Source organism: Pongo abelii, chromosome 10 (assembly GCF_028885655.2).
Source record: "Pongo abelii isolate AG06213 chromosome 10, NHGRI_mPonAbe1-v2.0_pri, whole genome shotgun sequence".
In the NCBI taxonomy this organism is placed as follows: domain Eukaryota; kingdom Metazoa; phylum Chordata; class Mammalia; order Primates; family Hominidae; genus Pongo; species Pongo abelii.
In genome coordinates this window covers 92,706,671-92,723,153 of record NC_071995.2, presented here as the reverse complement: position 1 = coordinate 92,723,153, position 16,483 = coordinate 92,706,671, and the positions used below count along the sequence as shown (strand labels likewise).

The 16,483-nt window shown below is 43.0% G+C and overlaps 1 protein-coding gene across 3 annotated transcripts in view; it reads right to left on the bottom strand.

Moving 5' to 3' along the window:
- Window positions 1–16,483, bottom strand: part of PLXNC1 (plexin C1) — a 159,301-nt gene that overhangs the window by 120,928 nt on the left and 21,890 nt on the right. For all 3 annotated transcript variants that reach the window (XM_002823595.5, XM_054527490.2, XM_054527491.2), the window contains exons 3-4: window positions 5,508–5,642; window positions 637–737 (exon numbers count right to left, since the gene is read on the bottom strand). In XM_002823595.5, the coding sequence (XP_002823641.3) occupies window positions 637–737; window positions 5,508–5,642 (236 nt within the window). The remainder of the gene's footprint in view (window positions 1–636; window positions 738–5,507; window positions 5,643–16,483) is intronic.

Below are 16,483 nucleotides of genomic sequence, written 5' to 3'. Positions count from 1 at the left end.
GGTTGCCATGGCGACGGCGAATCCAACCAGGCCGGGCCCAGCGACGCTAGGAAACTGCCATGGCGGGGAAGCCGCTCCGAGTCGCCCCTGAGCCTAGATGGGTCGTGAGCATCGTCATTCCAGACCAGGCTGGGCAGATTCTGCCCGGGGACTGAGATTGTACATCAGGCCCACAGCTGCGCGGCGCATTAGGAGACGGCGCCATCAATAACGAGGCTTCTGCAGAGCGAACAGAATACATGACATACATGATGGGGATTCAACTGAAAAATTTTCAGACATCTCTATTCTTTTATCTTCTCGGAGGGTGGGCCCTTTTGCCTCTCTCTTGAGTCTTGGCGAACTCTGGAGAAAGTAAAAGCCAAACCTGCCTGCTCTCGCCCGTTCTCCTGAAGGCTACACACCTGCCCCTCCCGCCCCTAGACTGGGGAGTCCCCGGGTCCAGTGACTGCATAGCACGGACGCTGCTGGAAACATCTTCGAGAATTCATTAGGACTGCACAACGAGATTTTAGTCGAGGAAGAGATCAGTTCCCTCAGGTCACTGGAATGGATCGTTAAAGTAGGGCAACAAGTGTTCTGCCTCATGACACTCTTTCGAAAATGCGAGTTGGTGAGAAAGAATTCAGGAGATACCTTTGTAGCGAATGGCACCAACCGCAGTGAGGGTCTGTGGCTGTTAAACACTCCGAACAGGATTTATGTTTATTGCAGTTTGCAACACGAATTCTCCTCACCTAAAAGGAAAGAGGACAATGGTTCAGATGGAATTATAAGCAACAGCAGGAAAACTACAACACCTTCTCTAATGAAGGGCCAAAAAGAGCCTGTTTATCAACTTGAACTCAGAACACCTCTATATTGGCACTGGGCAGTGGGTCTCAAGTTCCAGGACATGAAGTCGTTGCATCAGAATCACCTGGGGAGCTTTTGACAGTGCGTATTCCCAGGCCTCTGCTGCAGAGACTCTCGCTAAGTCTGGGGGCGGAGCCTAGGAATGTGTATTTTTTCATTTAAAAGATTTTTTTCTTAAAGACACAGGGTCTCACTGTGTTGCCCAGGCTGGTTTTGAACTTCTGGGCTCAAAGCACTCCTCCCAAAAGTGCTGAGGTTGCAGGCGTGCACCACTGTGTCTGGCCAGGAATCTGTATTTTAAGAGCTCTCTCAGGTGAGTCTGACGCGCAGTTGGGTTTCCGATCTGCTAACGATTTCCATACAGATTATGGAATCAGGTTGCCTGGTTTTCATACAGAGACAGTCCATCTGTGGCCAATGGCATTTTGGAAATGAGTATTAGGGAATAGCAAAGGCTCTGCCCCAGGAGTGTCAGCAGGAGGTTGGCACTCAATGTGGAAATGAGGAGGACCAGGGACCAGGCCCTCCCACACCCCTGCCAGGGGCAGCGCCGTCACCTCAGCTCCTGGCTTGTTTTGCTCACACCCCTCCAATGGAGTTGAAAATAAAAGAAACGGGGAGTAGTCAAATCATTTCCCCGTCCCTAGAGCTGCCTCTTGCCATTGTCAGGAAACAGCAGCCCACAAAGAGGGCACCCCAGCTGGGCAGACCCAGACATCTAGGCAGCCAGTCAGAGCCTCCAAGTAGGGCGGTGAGAGGCAGGGAGTAACTGAGCATCACACAGAGCACTTTCTGCAGGCAAAACCACACAGCAGGTAGTAACGGAACTTGTAGAACTCATTATGCCAGGAAATTGTACATGCTAGATAGTATAAATAACTTCTTTAGCAGGTTAGAGAAATAAAGAGTTCTAGAAGGGAGCTCTCTATTTTTCTCTATTTTGTGAGGAAAACAGGGACTATCCTGAGGTGGATCCTTCAGTTCCAAGTTGACTTCATGAAGGATAACCACGCCCTTCCATTTCATAGTCCCCAACACTGCTGACAGATGCAGCCGGCAGCCCATGATCCTGAGCCGGAATTAACCAGAATGGAGGTATTTCCTTGTAGTTCACAAATGCCTCTGTAACACTGACGGATTTTAATAAGTGCCATGCAATCTCTCTAACCTTGTTTCCTCACCTGTAAAATGGATCACGACTTCATGGGGTTATTATGAACTATTGTCTGACAGGTACTAAATGTTCAATAAGTATTGGTTACTGCTATTATGCAAGAAAAGGGTTCCATGATCCAGCAAACATAAAACCTTAGACCGAAAAAGCAAAACAGGTTTCCTTAGCACAGGGCTTCTCAGAGCCTTTGAATATGCTGAGCCTCACAGTATTCCAGGAGGGGTATAGTATGTAACAGCTGGTTCTGGGACCACTTTTGCTCAGAACATTCTGTGGAATATGGGTCTCCAGAACATTCTCTGAGAACTATTACTCAGTCTATTTAAACACACAAATATAACTCTGTATAAGAGGGAGGACACTGGCCGGGCGTGGTGGCTCACACCTGTAATCCCAGCACTTTGGGAGGCTGAGACAGACAGATCACTTCAGGCCTGGAGTTCGAGACCAGTCTGGCCAACTCTGTCTCTACTAAAAATACAAAATTTAGCTGGGCATAGTGGTGGGCACCTGTAATCCCAGCTAGTCGGGAGGCTGAGGCAGGAGAATCCCTTGAACTCAGGAGGTGGAGGTTGCAGTGAGCCAAGATCACACCACTGCACTCCAGCCTGGGCGACAGTGAGACTCTGTTTCAAAAAAAAATGAGAGAGGGCCAGGCGAGGTGGCTCACGCCTATAATACCAGCACTTTGGGAGGCCGAGGTGGGTGGATCACCTGAGGTCAGGAGTTCGAGACCAGCCTGACCGTCCCTATTAAAAAAAAAAATACAAAAATTAGCCGGGCATGGTAGCATGTGACTGTAGTCCCAGCTACTAGGGAGGCTGAGACAGGAGAATTGCTTGAACCTATGGAGGCAGAGGTTGCAGTGAGCTGAGATTGCGACACTGCACTCCAGGCTGGGTGACAAAGCAACACTCCATCAAAAAAAAAAAAAAGAGAGAGAGGACACTAAAAATACTACATTAGACCTGCTCTCTAATTTAATAACAGACCGTAGTGACTATTCCACATCAATGCATACATCTTCATATGATTATTTTTAGCGGCCCCATATCATACCATTTTATGGATATCCCATAGCTTATTAGTTTGGCTGTTCTTATCTCCCCAAGAGCCTTCCTTGGACTTTGTCTCTTTAGGGGTTATATTTGCTCAGCCAGAGTTCAAATAGTAGGATCTCTAGCAGTAATCCTCAGTGAAGAATGCAGGGCTAACCAGCTTTGATGCCCAGTCAAAAACTCTCCCCAGGACTTCAGGCTTTGAATGACCAGAGGCTAGAACTTTTTGCTTTCTAGAAAGTGGGAACCCATTAACTACTGGTGGCTTTTCATAGTGGTTCCCAGCCTAGGGTCCAGAGTTCTGGGGTTCCATTACTATCCATGAGGAAGTAATGGGGACTTATGAGCTATGTGCAATATTTCAAAAAGCTGAATGGAAAAACATGCACGGATTAAGCAAGATATCAAGTTTCTTTGCTTTGGGTTGGAATTTTATCAGCTCCATGTGGGAGCACAGTCAGTACTCTGACCGGCAGTTTTGAGATGCCCTTGATAAATAAACCCTGGGAATGGGAACTGTTACTTAGTATGTGCAGTTTGTTAGGTAGACAAAAGTCTTCCAAAGATGGGATCCCCAGGGAAGAAACAGAAACACCAGTGTCTGAATGGTGAACAGATTGGCATAGGAGATTCTATATGGTGAAGGACTGGTTTACAAGCTCTGTGGGAAGATGTGGCCATCTCAATGCGGTCATTTTGATATAACTGACTTTTCAATGTGCAAAGAACAGTATCGTCTTTATAAGAATACCAGAAACTACAAATTGCTTGCACATCTTATCTGTGACTCAAAACGCATATGTAGATTGCTGTCATTGCTATTCTCCTTAGAATGACTGAAAGGAAAAGAATGGAAAACCAGGGTTGGGCTGAGAGTATCTGTTACATTCATTATATAATTATGTAAGTCTCAATTATCTTCTTTGCATTTTCCATGTTCAAACGGTCATAGGTCAAAACCACTGAGCCAGGGAATGTCCAGTTTTCACAAATTTTGGATTTAATATCATTTATCACAGGCTTTGGAATCAGGGTTGAGTTTTTGTCCCAGCCCTGCAAAGGCTAACCTATAAATAGATAAATAGATAGATAGATAGATAGATAGATAGACAGACAGACAGACAGACAGACAGATAGATAGATATAGATATTCTTGAACAAGTTATTTAACCTCTCCAAGTCTTAGATTCTTCACATAAAATAAATTAATAACACATTTCTTTTTATTGAATTAATAACACATTTCTTTTTCTTCTTCTTTTTTTTTTTTTTCTTTTTTGAGACAGACTCTCACTCTGTTGCCCAGGCTGGGGTACAGTGGTGTGATGTCAGCTCACTGCAAACTCCATCTCCTGGTTTTAAGCGATTCTTGTTCTTCAGCCTCCCAAGTAGCTGGGATTACAGGCATGCACCACCACGCCCAGCTAATTGTTTGTATTTTTAGTGGAGATGGGGTTTCATCATGTTGCCCAGGCTGGTCTTGAACTTTTGAACTCAGCTGATCCCTGCCTTGGCTTCCCAAAGTGCTAGGATTATAGGCGTGAGCCACCATGCCCAGCATTTTTTTTTTTTTTTTTTTTTTTGAGACGGGGTCTTGCTCTGTCACCCAGGCTAGGGTACAGTAGTTTGATCATGGCTCACTGCAGCCTTAAACTCCTGGCCTCAAGTGATCCTCCCGCTTCAGCCTCCCAAAGTGCTGGGATGACAGGCATGAGCCACTATGCCCGGTCAGTAACACATTTCATTAACACTGTTTTCTACACTTGTGTGTATGTGTATGTACACAATTCTATGCATCTAGACAGAGATCATGCAAAGAAAAGTGACTAATGCATAGTAGAGACTCACTAACAATTAGTTTCTTTTCCCCTTCCCTTCGTGACAGCACTTGGTAAAGATGAAGAAAATATAAAAATACATTACTTTTATTTCAGTAAGCAAAAGCAAAAGAAAAGCCAAAACAGCAAGATAAATGAAGAGGGGGAGGGTGAGTACCATATATTTCCTAGTTCATGAATGTGTATGAGACTGTGGCCTGATATTAACCCCAAATTCCAAAGCCAGTCCCATTGGGTATATTCATAAATGCATCTAACCGTTCAGTGCCCACACAATAAATGTGTAAATTCAGTTACCTTGCTGATTATGCACCCATTTGCAAGCACGCCCTCCTCTGAAAAACTTGGCACTGGAAATATAGCCAATAATAAAATTGTCTAAATAGATAATATTTCTTGCTTACTTACTGACAGTCAGTAAGGTTTTTAATTCCGTGCCTGTGAACCACTGCGGGTCTCCTCGAAGCCTGGGGCACTGCTTAAACTCTGTAGTTCAAAGTAAAAGCTTTGCTACTAGATAATGACATCAATTAAACTATTTTTATTAATAAATCAGAAGCAATAACTAGTATTTCTACCTACCTCTTTCCCAGCTGTTAGATAAATGTAGATATTCTTCACAGGATCAGGAACGAGTTTGTAGAAAACAGGTGTCTCTTCTTTAATTTCATAGATAACTTCTGGACAATTTGAAGTCAAATTCTCACCAAGAATAACCTATTTTTTTTTTCAAAAAGAGAAACATGATTTCTATTTAATACTTCTTCTTTTTTTTTTTTTTTTTTTTTGAGACGGAGTCTCGGTCTGTCACCAGGCTGGAGTGCAGTGGCATGATCTTGGCTCACTGCAACCTCCGCCTCCCACAGGTTCAAGTGATTCCACTGCCTCAGCCTCCCAAGTACCTGGGACTATAGATGCACCAGGCCCGGCTAATTTTTTTTAGTAGAGATGGGGTTTCACTATGTTGGCCAGGATGGTCTTGATCTCCTGACCTCGTGATCCACTTGCCTCGGCCTCCCCAAGTGCTAGGATAACAGGCGTGAGCCACCACGCCCGGCCTCTATTCAATACTTTGAATAGCAGGGTGGCAAAAATTGTAGCTTAATCATAAAGCTACACCCTTTTTCACTCACTATAAATACTGCCTAAGGTACCATGCTCCTTAATCATCCTCCCACATCTCAGTCCTCAACAAGGTTGGTAATAACAAGCATAATATTTCTTCTTTTGTAAGGGCAAAGTCACCAAAAATGAACAAACAAAAAAAGTCACTCTTCAGGGCTGGGGTAGTATCCTCATATGTGGAAGCTGGCTGACCACAATTTCTGACCATGTCTGGCCCTATAGGAAGCCACAAGTGACAGCTTCATTAGTGCTGTCTCAAGAGAGACTAGAAATTAAAGGAAGTAGCTCCCACATGTATTTGCACAGGATACTCTGATCATCATACAGTCAGAAGTGACCCAGATTAACCTGGCAGATACAAGTGGGTTTGTGTTCATATATAAAATATACACAAGTGTGACTCAGTACTCAGTGGTTTTGAAGTTGGACACACCTGAGCTTCATCCATCTTCAGTCAACAAACATCTACCCAACACCCATTATGTACCCAGCACTGTTCTGGGTGTTTGAAAAATGGCAGTGAACAAAATGGGGAAGGGAGAGCTCCTGACCTCATAGAACTTACATTCTTGTGTGTGTGTGGTGGGGTGAGTAACGGCAGACTATTAATAAGAAAAAAGTAAATTATAAAATATAGTGGGGTCAGGGGTTAAGAGAATAAATGTTCAGGGTAGGTGTCATTGAAAAGGTGATATTTATTTAGACTTGCAGGAGATGAGTTATTTTCATACTTGAATGAAACATGTTCTTAAAAGCAGCCCTGCCAGTGCAAAGAAACTAAAATGGGAGGAGGCCAGGGTGGCTTCAGTGGAGAGAGGTAGAGGAGTTAACAGGAAGATAGTAAGATAACAGGGGAATGATAATCAAGGGTCTTGTAGGCCCGTGTAAACAGCCTGCCTTTTACTGTAGATAAGAGAGAGGAGGCCCTGGCAGGGCTTCGAGTTGAGGAGCAAGAGGAGATGGTGAGAAGGCAGGGTTTGAAGTGTGGGTATGAAGACCCATTGGGATACTCTAATCCTATAGTGCTAGAGAAGTATAATGGTGGCTTAAGCTTGAGTTTGCATCCTGCCTCCATCCTTTAAGTAGCTGCACTACTTTGAACTGGTAACTTCATCTCCCTAGGCCTCAATTTCCTCATCTCTAAAATGGGGCTAATAGTGCCTTCCTTATTACAGTTTTGTAAGGATCAAATAAGAACTATGAAAGATGCTTAGCACATAATCAATAGTCAATAGATAATAATCTGTTACTAGATTGCAAGCTCCTTTTGGGCAGGGACCATGTCTTTTTTTTTTTTTTTTTTTTTTTGAGATGGAGTCTTACTCTGTCACCCAGACTAGAGTGCAGTGGTGCGATCTTGGCTCACTGCAACCTCCGCCTCCCAGGTTCAAGCCATTCTCTTGCCTCAGCCTCCTGAATAGCTGGGACTACAGACATGCGCCACCACACCCAGCTAATTTTTGTATTTTTAGTAGAGACGGGGTTTCAACATGTTGGCCAGGCTGGTCTCGAACTCCTGACCTGAGGTGATCTGCCCACCTCTGCCTCCCAAAGTGTTGGGATTACAGGCGTGAGCCACCGTGCCCGGCCTGGGACCATGTCTTAATCACATTTGTACCTAACCTTTAATCATCTTTGTACCTAACAGAATTTGTACCCACTACTTTGAAAAGTGAAGGTGTTCAACATTTTGTCAGTTTGAACACATCCAGATGATTATCCATATTCATATCTCTACCACTGTAGACATCAGCCACATTGGGTGCATGGTTTGAAAAGAAAAATTTGGCACGTGAGATTCTTTTTGGACAAAGTCTACTTCACACATCTACTAATCAATAATTTGCCTGTTCCCACATATCCTGATGGCAGTTAGGTATTTGCTGTTTAGCCAAAGGCTTTTTATCAATTTTGCACACAGAGAACTTCCCGCATTCACTTCCCCTTTCCAGGACCTGGGCCCGAGTCTAGCTTTGCCCTGCGATCAGTGACTTCCTTCCATCATCTGCTTGGGCCAAGCCCAGGTGGATTTGGTGCAAATAGTGACTCCCTTGAAGCCCTTGGACTGCTCACCAAATTCAGCAGCAGCTTTGTAAAAGTCAATCTCACTAACCAAACATATGAAATACGACTTCTTAAAAGCTCTTTTTAAAACAGAAGCAGTTAGGTCCTAAGGGAGGCGGGAAAGGTGTGTGTCTCAAGTCATTTTAAAATGACTTTATAGCTGCACTATCAAATATGATAGCCACTAGCCACATAATGGCTATGTAAATTTAATTAAAAATTTACATTTAATTAAAAACACTAGCAACATTTCAAGTGTTCACTAGCTACCTATAGTGACTGGCTACCATATTGGAGAGTACAGATGTAGAACATTTCTATCACCACAGAAAGTTCTCTTGGCTAACACTGCTCTACAGAACCCTGTAAGTGAAGCCAAGGGACAGGCACTGACCAAGGTATGGGCTTGCCAGGATTTGCTGTCTCTAATTTATTAGCTGTATTAATCAGCTCAGATTCAGCTGATCTGGTTCTGGAAAGCAGTTGTATAGGGAAAGAGAAACAGGAAGCCAGTTTTTTTTTTTTTTAAACAAACACTGATAGAAATATTCTTAAGGAAGGATCAAGAGAAGAGAAGCTGCTGCCCTGGCATCTCTTCAGGAATTCATCACGGCAAAAGCATCATTGGGCAGCACCACCCATAATGTATTCTTGCCAATAAGGTTGAAACTGAATCTAATCAAGTCTTTAGCGCTAACTTCCATTTAGCACTAGGAAGCAGGAGTAGAAGAACAAGCTAAATGACACCACAAGGAAGCAAAAAGCCGAACATATGATAAGAGACATTCTATAGGGCAAAATACCTGGTTTTTTCAGTGAAGTCAGTAGCAGGGAATAAAAGTAAGGGAGGAGACTGCTCTAGATAATAGAACAACCAAATTTGGTTTGAGGACTTTGTGCAGATACCAATTTGAACAAAACCATTTAAAATACCTTTTTGAATCAGTTGGGAATATTTAGTTACACAGACTGGATAGTAAGTGATCCTAAAGAATGACTGATAATTTTATTAGCTGTGATCATGGCATTATGGTTACAATTATTTAAGAAAATAACTAGTTTTTGAGAGATGCATAACGAAATATGTTGAGGTGAAATGACATCGTGTCTGTGGGGTTTGCTTTAAAATAACAAAGTAAAAACATACTTTACACCACCACTCATCCATTTTACGTAAATTAGGAGCTGCACTGCAGTTTTTATTGAGGGCTTATTTTATTTACTCTTGGAGTATCATTGATGCAGATGGTCAGCACCTGGAAAGATCTAGTTGGGTGCAACATTGATTTATTTACTTGGTACCTTGGAAATGAAGCACCAATATTCTCTCTAGAACTCTGAATTGTGGCAAAGAAGCTTTTCCTTCCCTTCCCTTCCCTCCCCTCCCCTCCCCTCCCTTCCTTTCCTTTCCTCCCTACCTCTCTTTCTTTTTCTTTCTCTCTCTCTTTCTTTCCTTCCTTCCTTTCTTTCCTTCCTTCCCTTTCTTTCTTTCTCTCTCTCTGTTTTTCTTTCTTTCTTTTTTTACAAGTTATCAAAAAGTTCTGTGGTCCAGGATTTACCAATCAGTTTCCTGAAAAAGCTACTTAGTGTGGCTTGCACTGAAGCTCGTCCTGATAGCCATAGATGCTGGGTTTAAATTAGTATGTTTCCTCAGTGGTGGAAGCCAGACCTCTTTAGAAGGTAATTTGGCATCATCTATCAAAATTATAAAGCACATACCCTTGGACCCTGCAGCCCCTCACATATATATACACACACACACAAACACACACACACACATATATATGAAATGACATATATTCATTGTAGCATTGTATGTTATAAAGAAAAGATTAAAACAACTTAAATCTCCAGCAATAGGGAACTGGTTAAGTAAACTACAGTACAAACAAGGAAATACTATTTAGCTATAAAAATAATTAGAAAGCTCTTTGTGTTATATTTAAAGTTATATGAAATATGTACATATATCTATAAATATAGACATATTTACATATACAGGTATTTTTACATATATAACATATATGTTTACTGTGTTTTATGTTTCAACAAAAGGGAGGAAGAATATCTTCACTCTTTTGCATGGAGACAGATATAAACTATCTCTGGAAAGATACCCATGAAACTGCTATCATTGGTTGCCTTGGAAGTCAAGACCAGGTGACTCTCACGGAATATTTTCTTGGTTCTTTTGAGTTTTAAACAATATCACTGTATTACCTTAAAAATAAATACATAAAATTTAAATTTAAAAATCCTTGAGGGTGAGTGAGTCAAATTGTTTTTCTTTTTGCTAGATTATGCAAACAATGCTCTCCATAATACTGAGGACAGACAAGAGGAAGTTTTAGTTTTCACCACAAAGGTCCCAAATGTGCTACACAGAGGGGTGAGGGATTTCTGCTTCTGTGGCCCCTGGAGTCTCATCTCTCTCAGATGACTAAAGGACAGGACGGTGTTCATATCATCTCTCACCTAGCCCGAGCCCCAGCCCACAGGCACTAATGGAACACTTGGACTTTCTAATTGCAAACTTCATGAGAATATCAACACAGAGACAAAAGCCAGCAAGACTGGAGCAAGGGAAACGTTCCTTCCTCAGCTCAGTTTAGGTGGGCAGCCTCGGAAAAAGAATATGATCAGTGAAGCAATGCAGGAAGTAACAATGAGTCACAAAAACCCAAAATGGGTTGAATTTTGCATAAGAGAAATCTCATCCAATTCACACACACACTCCTTGGGCACGATGTGGATTTTTATCTTCCAGGATACGACCTTAATATAGATCTAATCTGAAGTCAATCTGAACCTTCTCCATGTGTATGCTTGTATACTCCTTCATCTTTCAAGTCACCAACATCACCTCCTCTGAGAAGCCTTCCCTGATCACTTCTCCGCTGAACACCTCTGTCACTCTCTACTCATCACTGTATTTTCTTCATAACACTATCTGAAGTGTCTTTATCGCTGATTAATCCATTTACTTGTTTTCTGTCTTTTTCTTCCCACCAGGAGAGCAAGGGCATTGTCTGTTTTGTTCACCTTTGTATATTCGGCACCCAGAACAGTGCCTGGCACACACAAGGTGCCCAATAAATATTTATTAAATGAAAAACGACGCTATTAGCATTCAAGATTTTATAGGGCTCTTCAGCTTTTTCCAGCTGAAGCCTGTGTAGAAAACAAATTTTCTCTGATGGAGAATTTCAGTTCATGTCAACATATTGTTTCTGTCGACGTCTTCCTGCAGCCTCACGGTAGACTATTAACTAGCCTTGGGATTTTTATTGCATAGAAAACTCCCAACTACACTGCTGAAATGAACTGAGTGGAGACTTCAACACCATACAATTGCAAGACAGGTTCAAGACCACCCACAGGAAGGATACCATGGTGAGGAAAAGGAGGGGGGAGAAAAATTAAACAAAAGACTATTTTTTTTTCTTTACGATTACCATGAGATGGAAAAGCCACGGGTGTTCAAAAAGCTATAATATTTTATGCCAAATTTAATTTCCTATGCCTCACTCTGTGGGGCTAACCAGTTGAAGGGCAAGCAAGCCAACCCTTTCATTTATTATTATTTTTTTCCATAAGCAGTTTCTGAGAAATGCTGGGAAGGAGACTTAAACCACACATACACACACACAAGCTCACACACACATATGCACGTGCATGCCTACATACACACACACACACACGCTCACACACACACGCACACACAGGAGAAAGCAAGGTAAGTATTTAATGTGCCTCAGTAGTTAGGAGTAACAAAGATGAAATATAAAGATTAAGGCAAATTTCTCTTTTGTTTCCAATCTATTTATTGCAGTGTAGGTAGTAAGAGAAGCATACAGTCTGAACCACAGGTTCTAGATTTGTGGATTATATGGGACTAAAAGTTTCAAACTGGGGAGTCCCTGCAAACTCATAAATTGGAATTAATGAGGTGGGGAGAACTTGAAGTAGGCTTCACATGACATCCTAAACAGCCAACTAATGAACCCACTTCCAAGTTTTGACACTTCCTCCTGTTTTAACTTTTTGGTCTGTTAGCTCAGTCATCCCCACCACCACCACCACTTCCGGTCCCAGGTCCTGTTCTAGGTTCCCCAAGTTCTCCTATTCCTTATTTGAACATTTTCTGGGTATATAGTACAGCTTGTCTTTACAAAAGATTTTTTTCTCTTACGTCCATTCAAAAACTTCAATAACCAGAGTCAAGGCAGACTCTTTAGGTAGTACAGAGTTTTTGCTCCTGTTTGAATTCGGACAGAACTTTTTGGAACTGGTTTAATTTTGCTGTTATTTGAATAAACGAAATCCATGAGTGGCGCCGTGTGCAGTGGCTCATGCCTGTAATCCCAGCTCAGAAGGCTGAGGTGGGAGGATCTCTTGAGCCTAGGAGTTCGACACCAGCCTGGGCAACATGGCAAAACCCTGTCTATACAAAAAAATTAGCCAGGTGTGGGGGCACAGGTCTATAGTCCCAGCTACTCAAGAGGCTGAGGTGGGAGGATCGCTTAAGCCTGGGAGGCAGAGGTTGTAGTGAGCCGAGACTGCACCACTGCACTCCAGCCTGGGCAACAGAGCCAGACCTTGGCTCAAAAAAGAAAAAAAATAAACAAAAGAAAGCCATTCAGTGGGAGTAGAGGGACACATAGGTAACCAGTCTGACCCCAAGCACATAGGAAATACCTCAAGACTGGATATGGGGACAGGATAGAGCTGTGTGATACAGCTTCCCGTGTCCCGAATCCTACTGCAGTCCCTGGGAGGTCGGGGAGACACTAGTCTTTACTGCTGACACCATTCAAAACAGCAACTTGAATATAGAATTCCTACCTTTCCTATAAAGGAGCCCACTGGGGTAAAGCTGGGGCCCCAAAGGAGATTCAGAGACCCCCATGGACTACGTGCAGCTCAGAGAGGAGCGGGCTCTGCACTCAGCTGGGTTGCCAGGAAGCCATCCCCAAATAGGAACAAACTAAACCACAGGGTTCCCGGCCCCTTCTTATGAAACCTCAAACATCTGCATCTTGGTGTCAACCCTTATACCCCAGTATTAGAAAGAAATATAACAAAAACCAGCCCTCAGACTCTACTAAGCTCTGCAAGAGTTAATGCAGTTTAGTTGGGGGATAGAAGCTCGAGCTCTGGGACAGATTATTTTGGTTCAGAGCACCTTGAACAAGATACCTAACCTCTCGAGGCCTCAGGTTTTTTCATTTATAAAGTGGGGATGGTGAGAGTATTGACTGGTAAGGATTAAACCAGTTAACCCGTGCAGATGCTGGTTCTAATGCCCAGCACACAGGAAGAGCTCAGAAATGTTAGCGATTATTCTTCCTTGCCCATTGCCTTCTTATCTTCTATGCTTACAAGGAAGGTTAATGGGCATGCATAAAGTTACAAATTTCAAATTTCATGCATATTCTGTTATTACTTACTTTACCACCTGGAAAAGCTCAAAATATGCAATTCTGCCTTTGAAATAAGGACAATTTTCTATGGGCAACAGAGTCAGCTCAAAGGAATCCAAAGCACATGATAGGCTGTACTATAATCTGGAGAAAGACTTGCTGTGTGTTTACAGAAATGCGTACACTGTGCAACACGTGCAATGTGAATTCCCCAAAGCTGAGTTCAGTGTGACCATACTTTTCAGCTGATCTCAGTGGAGATGCTGACGACTGAAAAAAATCCAGCATGCAATCATGTTCCGAAAAAGAGCAGGATGGGGAAATAACTGCGGGGGTGACTAGACATAACTCACCTCACGACCATGGGACCGTACACCGATAAAATAAAAGAGCAGATTAGGTGCTCTCAAAGGACGCTTTGAGCTCTAAATTCCTTCTATTTCCCCAAAATCTTATAAAGGGACTTAGGTCTATAGGCAAGAGAAGGAGGACAGTAAAGGTACTGGCATACTGTAGCCTTTAGTTTCTTCATAGATTATCAGTGAAATCTTACCTTTGGAGGTAATGCCGTCTTCCTTGGAAAATATATGTCTTTAAAGATACTTTAAAAGTGATCCAGTATCTTAGCTTAAGTTCAAAATAATGTACCCAGATAACAGAATATGATATAGTTATTTAAAAATACTTTTTACAAAGGGTTTGCAATAACATTTTAATATAAGCATTTTCCCTCACTAACTGAAGAAAAGGATGCAAAATCCGACCTCAACTACGTAAATAGAGAATCCAAAATGCTGACAGCAGTTGCTTCTGCACAACACGATTAGGGGTAATTTTTTCTTTGTTGTCCTCTCACCCCCCACGACTCTGCAACTTTTTACATGAGCATATATTACCTTTACAATAAGGAAAAATTATTTAAATAACATGAGGCTTAAAATTGCACCAAATTATATTAAAACTCACAGGATTTGCAGAGATTTAAGAAGTCAGGTTTTTACCGGTGGTGGTAAAAAACAGCAGTTGGGCCCCAATTGCTGTTTCCTGACTCTCATTCAACAAGGTATACACAACAATGCCTGGCACATGTCAAAATGCCATCAGCTCATGATCACTCAGAAACTGATGAGTCAGGCTGTGGCTGATCCAAGCCCTCTTTCTTAACCTCCTCCTACTGTCTGCGTTGGGTTGAGTTTTGTTTTTTGCCGCTCATTAGTTCCCCCACGCTGTGGCTTAAGGAGCCAAGCTTGTGTCTATCAGTGTTCGTCCTTTCTAACAGTTCTGGTGACAAGCCTTGGCAAGGGAGAAGCTCAAAGCTTCTGAATAAAGGGATTTGAGAATTATCAGTAGTTTCCAAATCATCCGCACGATCCTGGGTCTTCAGGATTCTGGGTAAATTCAGGGGCTACATCCAAGAGTCTGTACACAGGATACAGGGGACAGGCTTGGGCATTACTGAGCTGCCCTAGGGAGCCTGGTGGGGCAAGTCAGCTCAAGTTCATGCTTCACACCCTTCTCCTGAGTGAGAGAACTTCTCTCTTATTGGGGGCTTGGGGGTGGGTGTTAATTCCCAAGAAGTTACCATGCCAGTGAGGTATTTCCTGAATCAGATGGTCTGCCTTATTCTCAAGCTGGGACTCTTTCCTGAGCCTCTAAGAAGCTTGACTCACCCCAGGAGCACGTGTCCCCCGCCAGGGCATGGAACCCTATTCCACATGTCTCCCACGTGCCCCCGGAATCCTCAGAGAGTAGTACCAATGTCTGCGGCAGAGGTTGCAAAGTCAGTGTAGCATAGGGGATCTTAGTGCAGTCTCTGAAGTCATTCCAGGTTCAAATCCCTGCTCTGCCCCTGTGTGACCTTGAGCAACAATTATCCCATTTCTCTGGGCCTCGATTCCCTCATCTGTAAAATGGGAAGAGTAGGCCTGTCCCATTGTGTCATGGGGAGGACTGAATTCATTAGAAGATATAGAGTCCCTTGGCATCTAGGAAGCACTGTGTAAATGTTAGCAGTCACAAAACAAACAACAAAAAGCTGCCTTTGTTATTCAAACCCTAAAAAAAACAACGAGGCCACACAGGTGGCTTCTGAATGGGTACCCCATACAGACCCTGAGGAGAGCGAGACTTCGGTCGGCCGCGGCCTCCTCAGCAGCGTGAAGCTGCAGCTTGGTCCACTCCCTGGTTGCCACAACATCACTAAAAGCTGGCCAGCGGCATGCAGGCTGCTGGATGAACACACAGGACAGGCAAAACCAGGCCATCCCATGGGGAACTATTTATAGATGAGTGTTCCTTCACCTCCAATTCACCATGTAGCAGTTTGGTTGGCTCGGCTTTGGGTAAACAGTGTTCTTGTCAAAACACTCATCAAAAACATCCCAAATCTGAAGAGATAATTGGTGAGGAGGCCCAGAAAGGCTTGACGGAAACTCCTGCCAGGCAAATGGGTCCAATAAGCCTGACCAGGTTGGTGGAGCGACAGACATCACCTAGTGACTTGTGTAGAATGATGGATGGGTATTTACCCTTCCCCAGGAAATAAAGCTAACACAACAGGAAAGATGATCAATGTATATTTTAAAAGAATGTGTATACAAACAAACTCCCTCCCATATGTTACTGGGTTTCCTCCAAAGAAAACAGATTAAATCAAATGCCTACCAGGCACTGAGCACTGTATTAGGCTGTGGGAATTCATGGTCCCCTTCTCACGAGGCTTAAAATCAAGTTGGAAAGGCAAGACAAACACCAGTGAAAAGGTGAGGTCTCCAGGCAAGACATTTGGAATGAGCCACAAGAATGACACAGATCATGAGTATTTCAGGAAATGAGAGGGGAGCAAGGTCACTCCAGGCTTAGATGTCATCAAAGAGGAGGTGGGGTTTGAGCTGAGCCACAGCATAGATACATAAGGTGCCATAAATAAGAGAAAAAAGAAAAAAG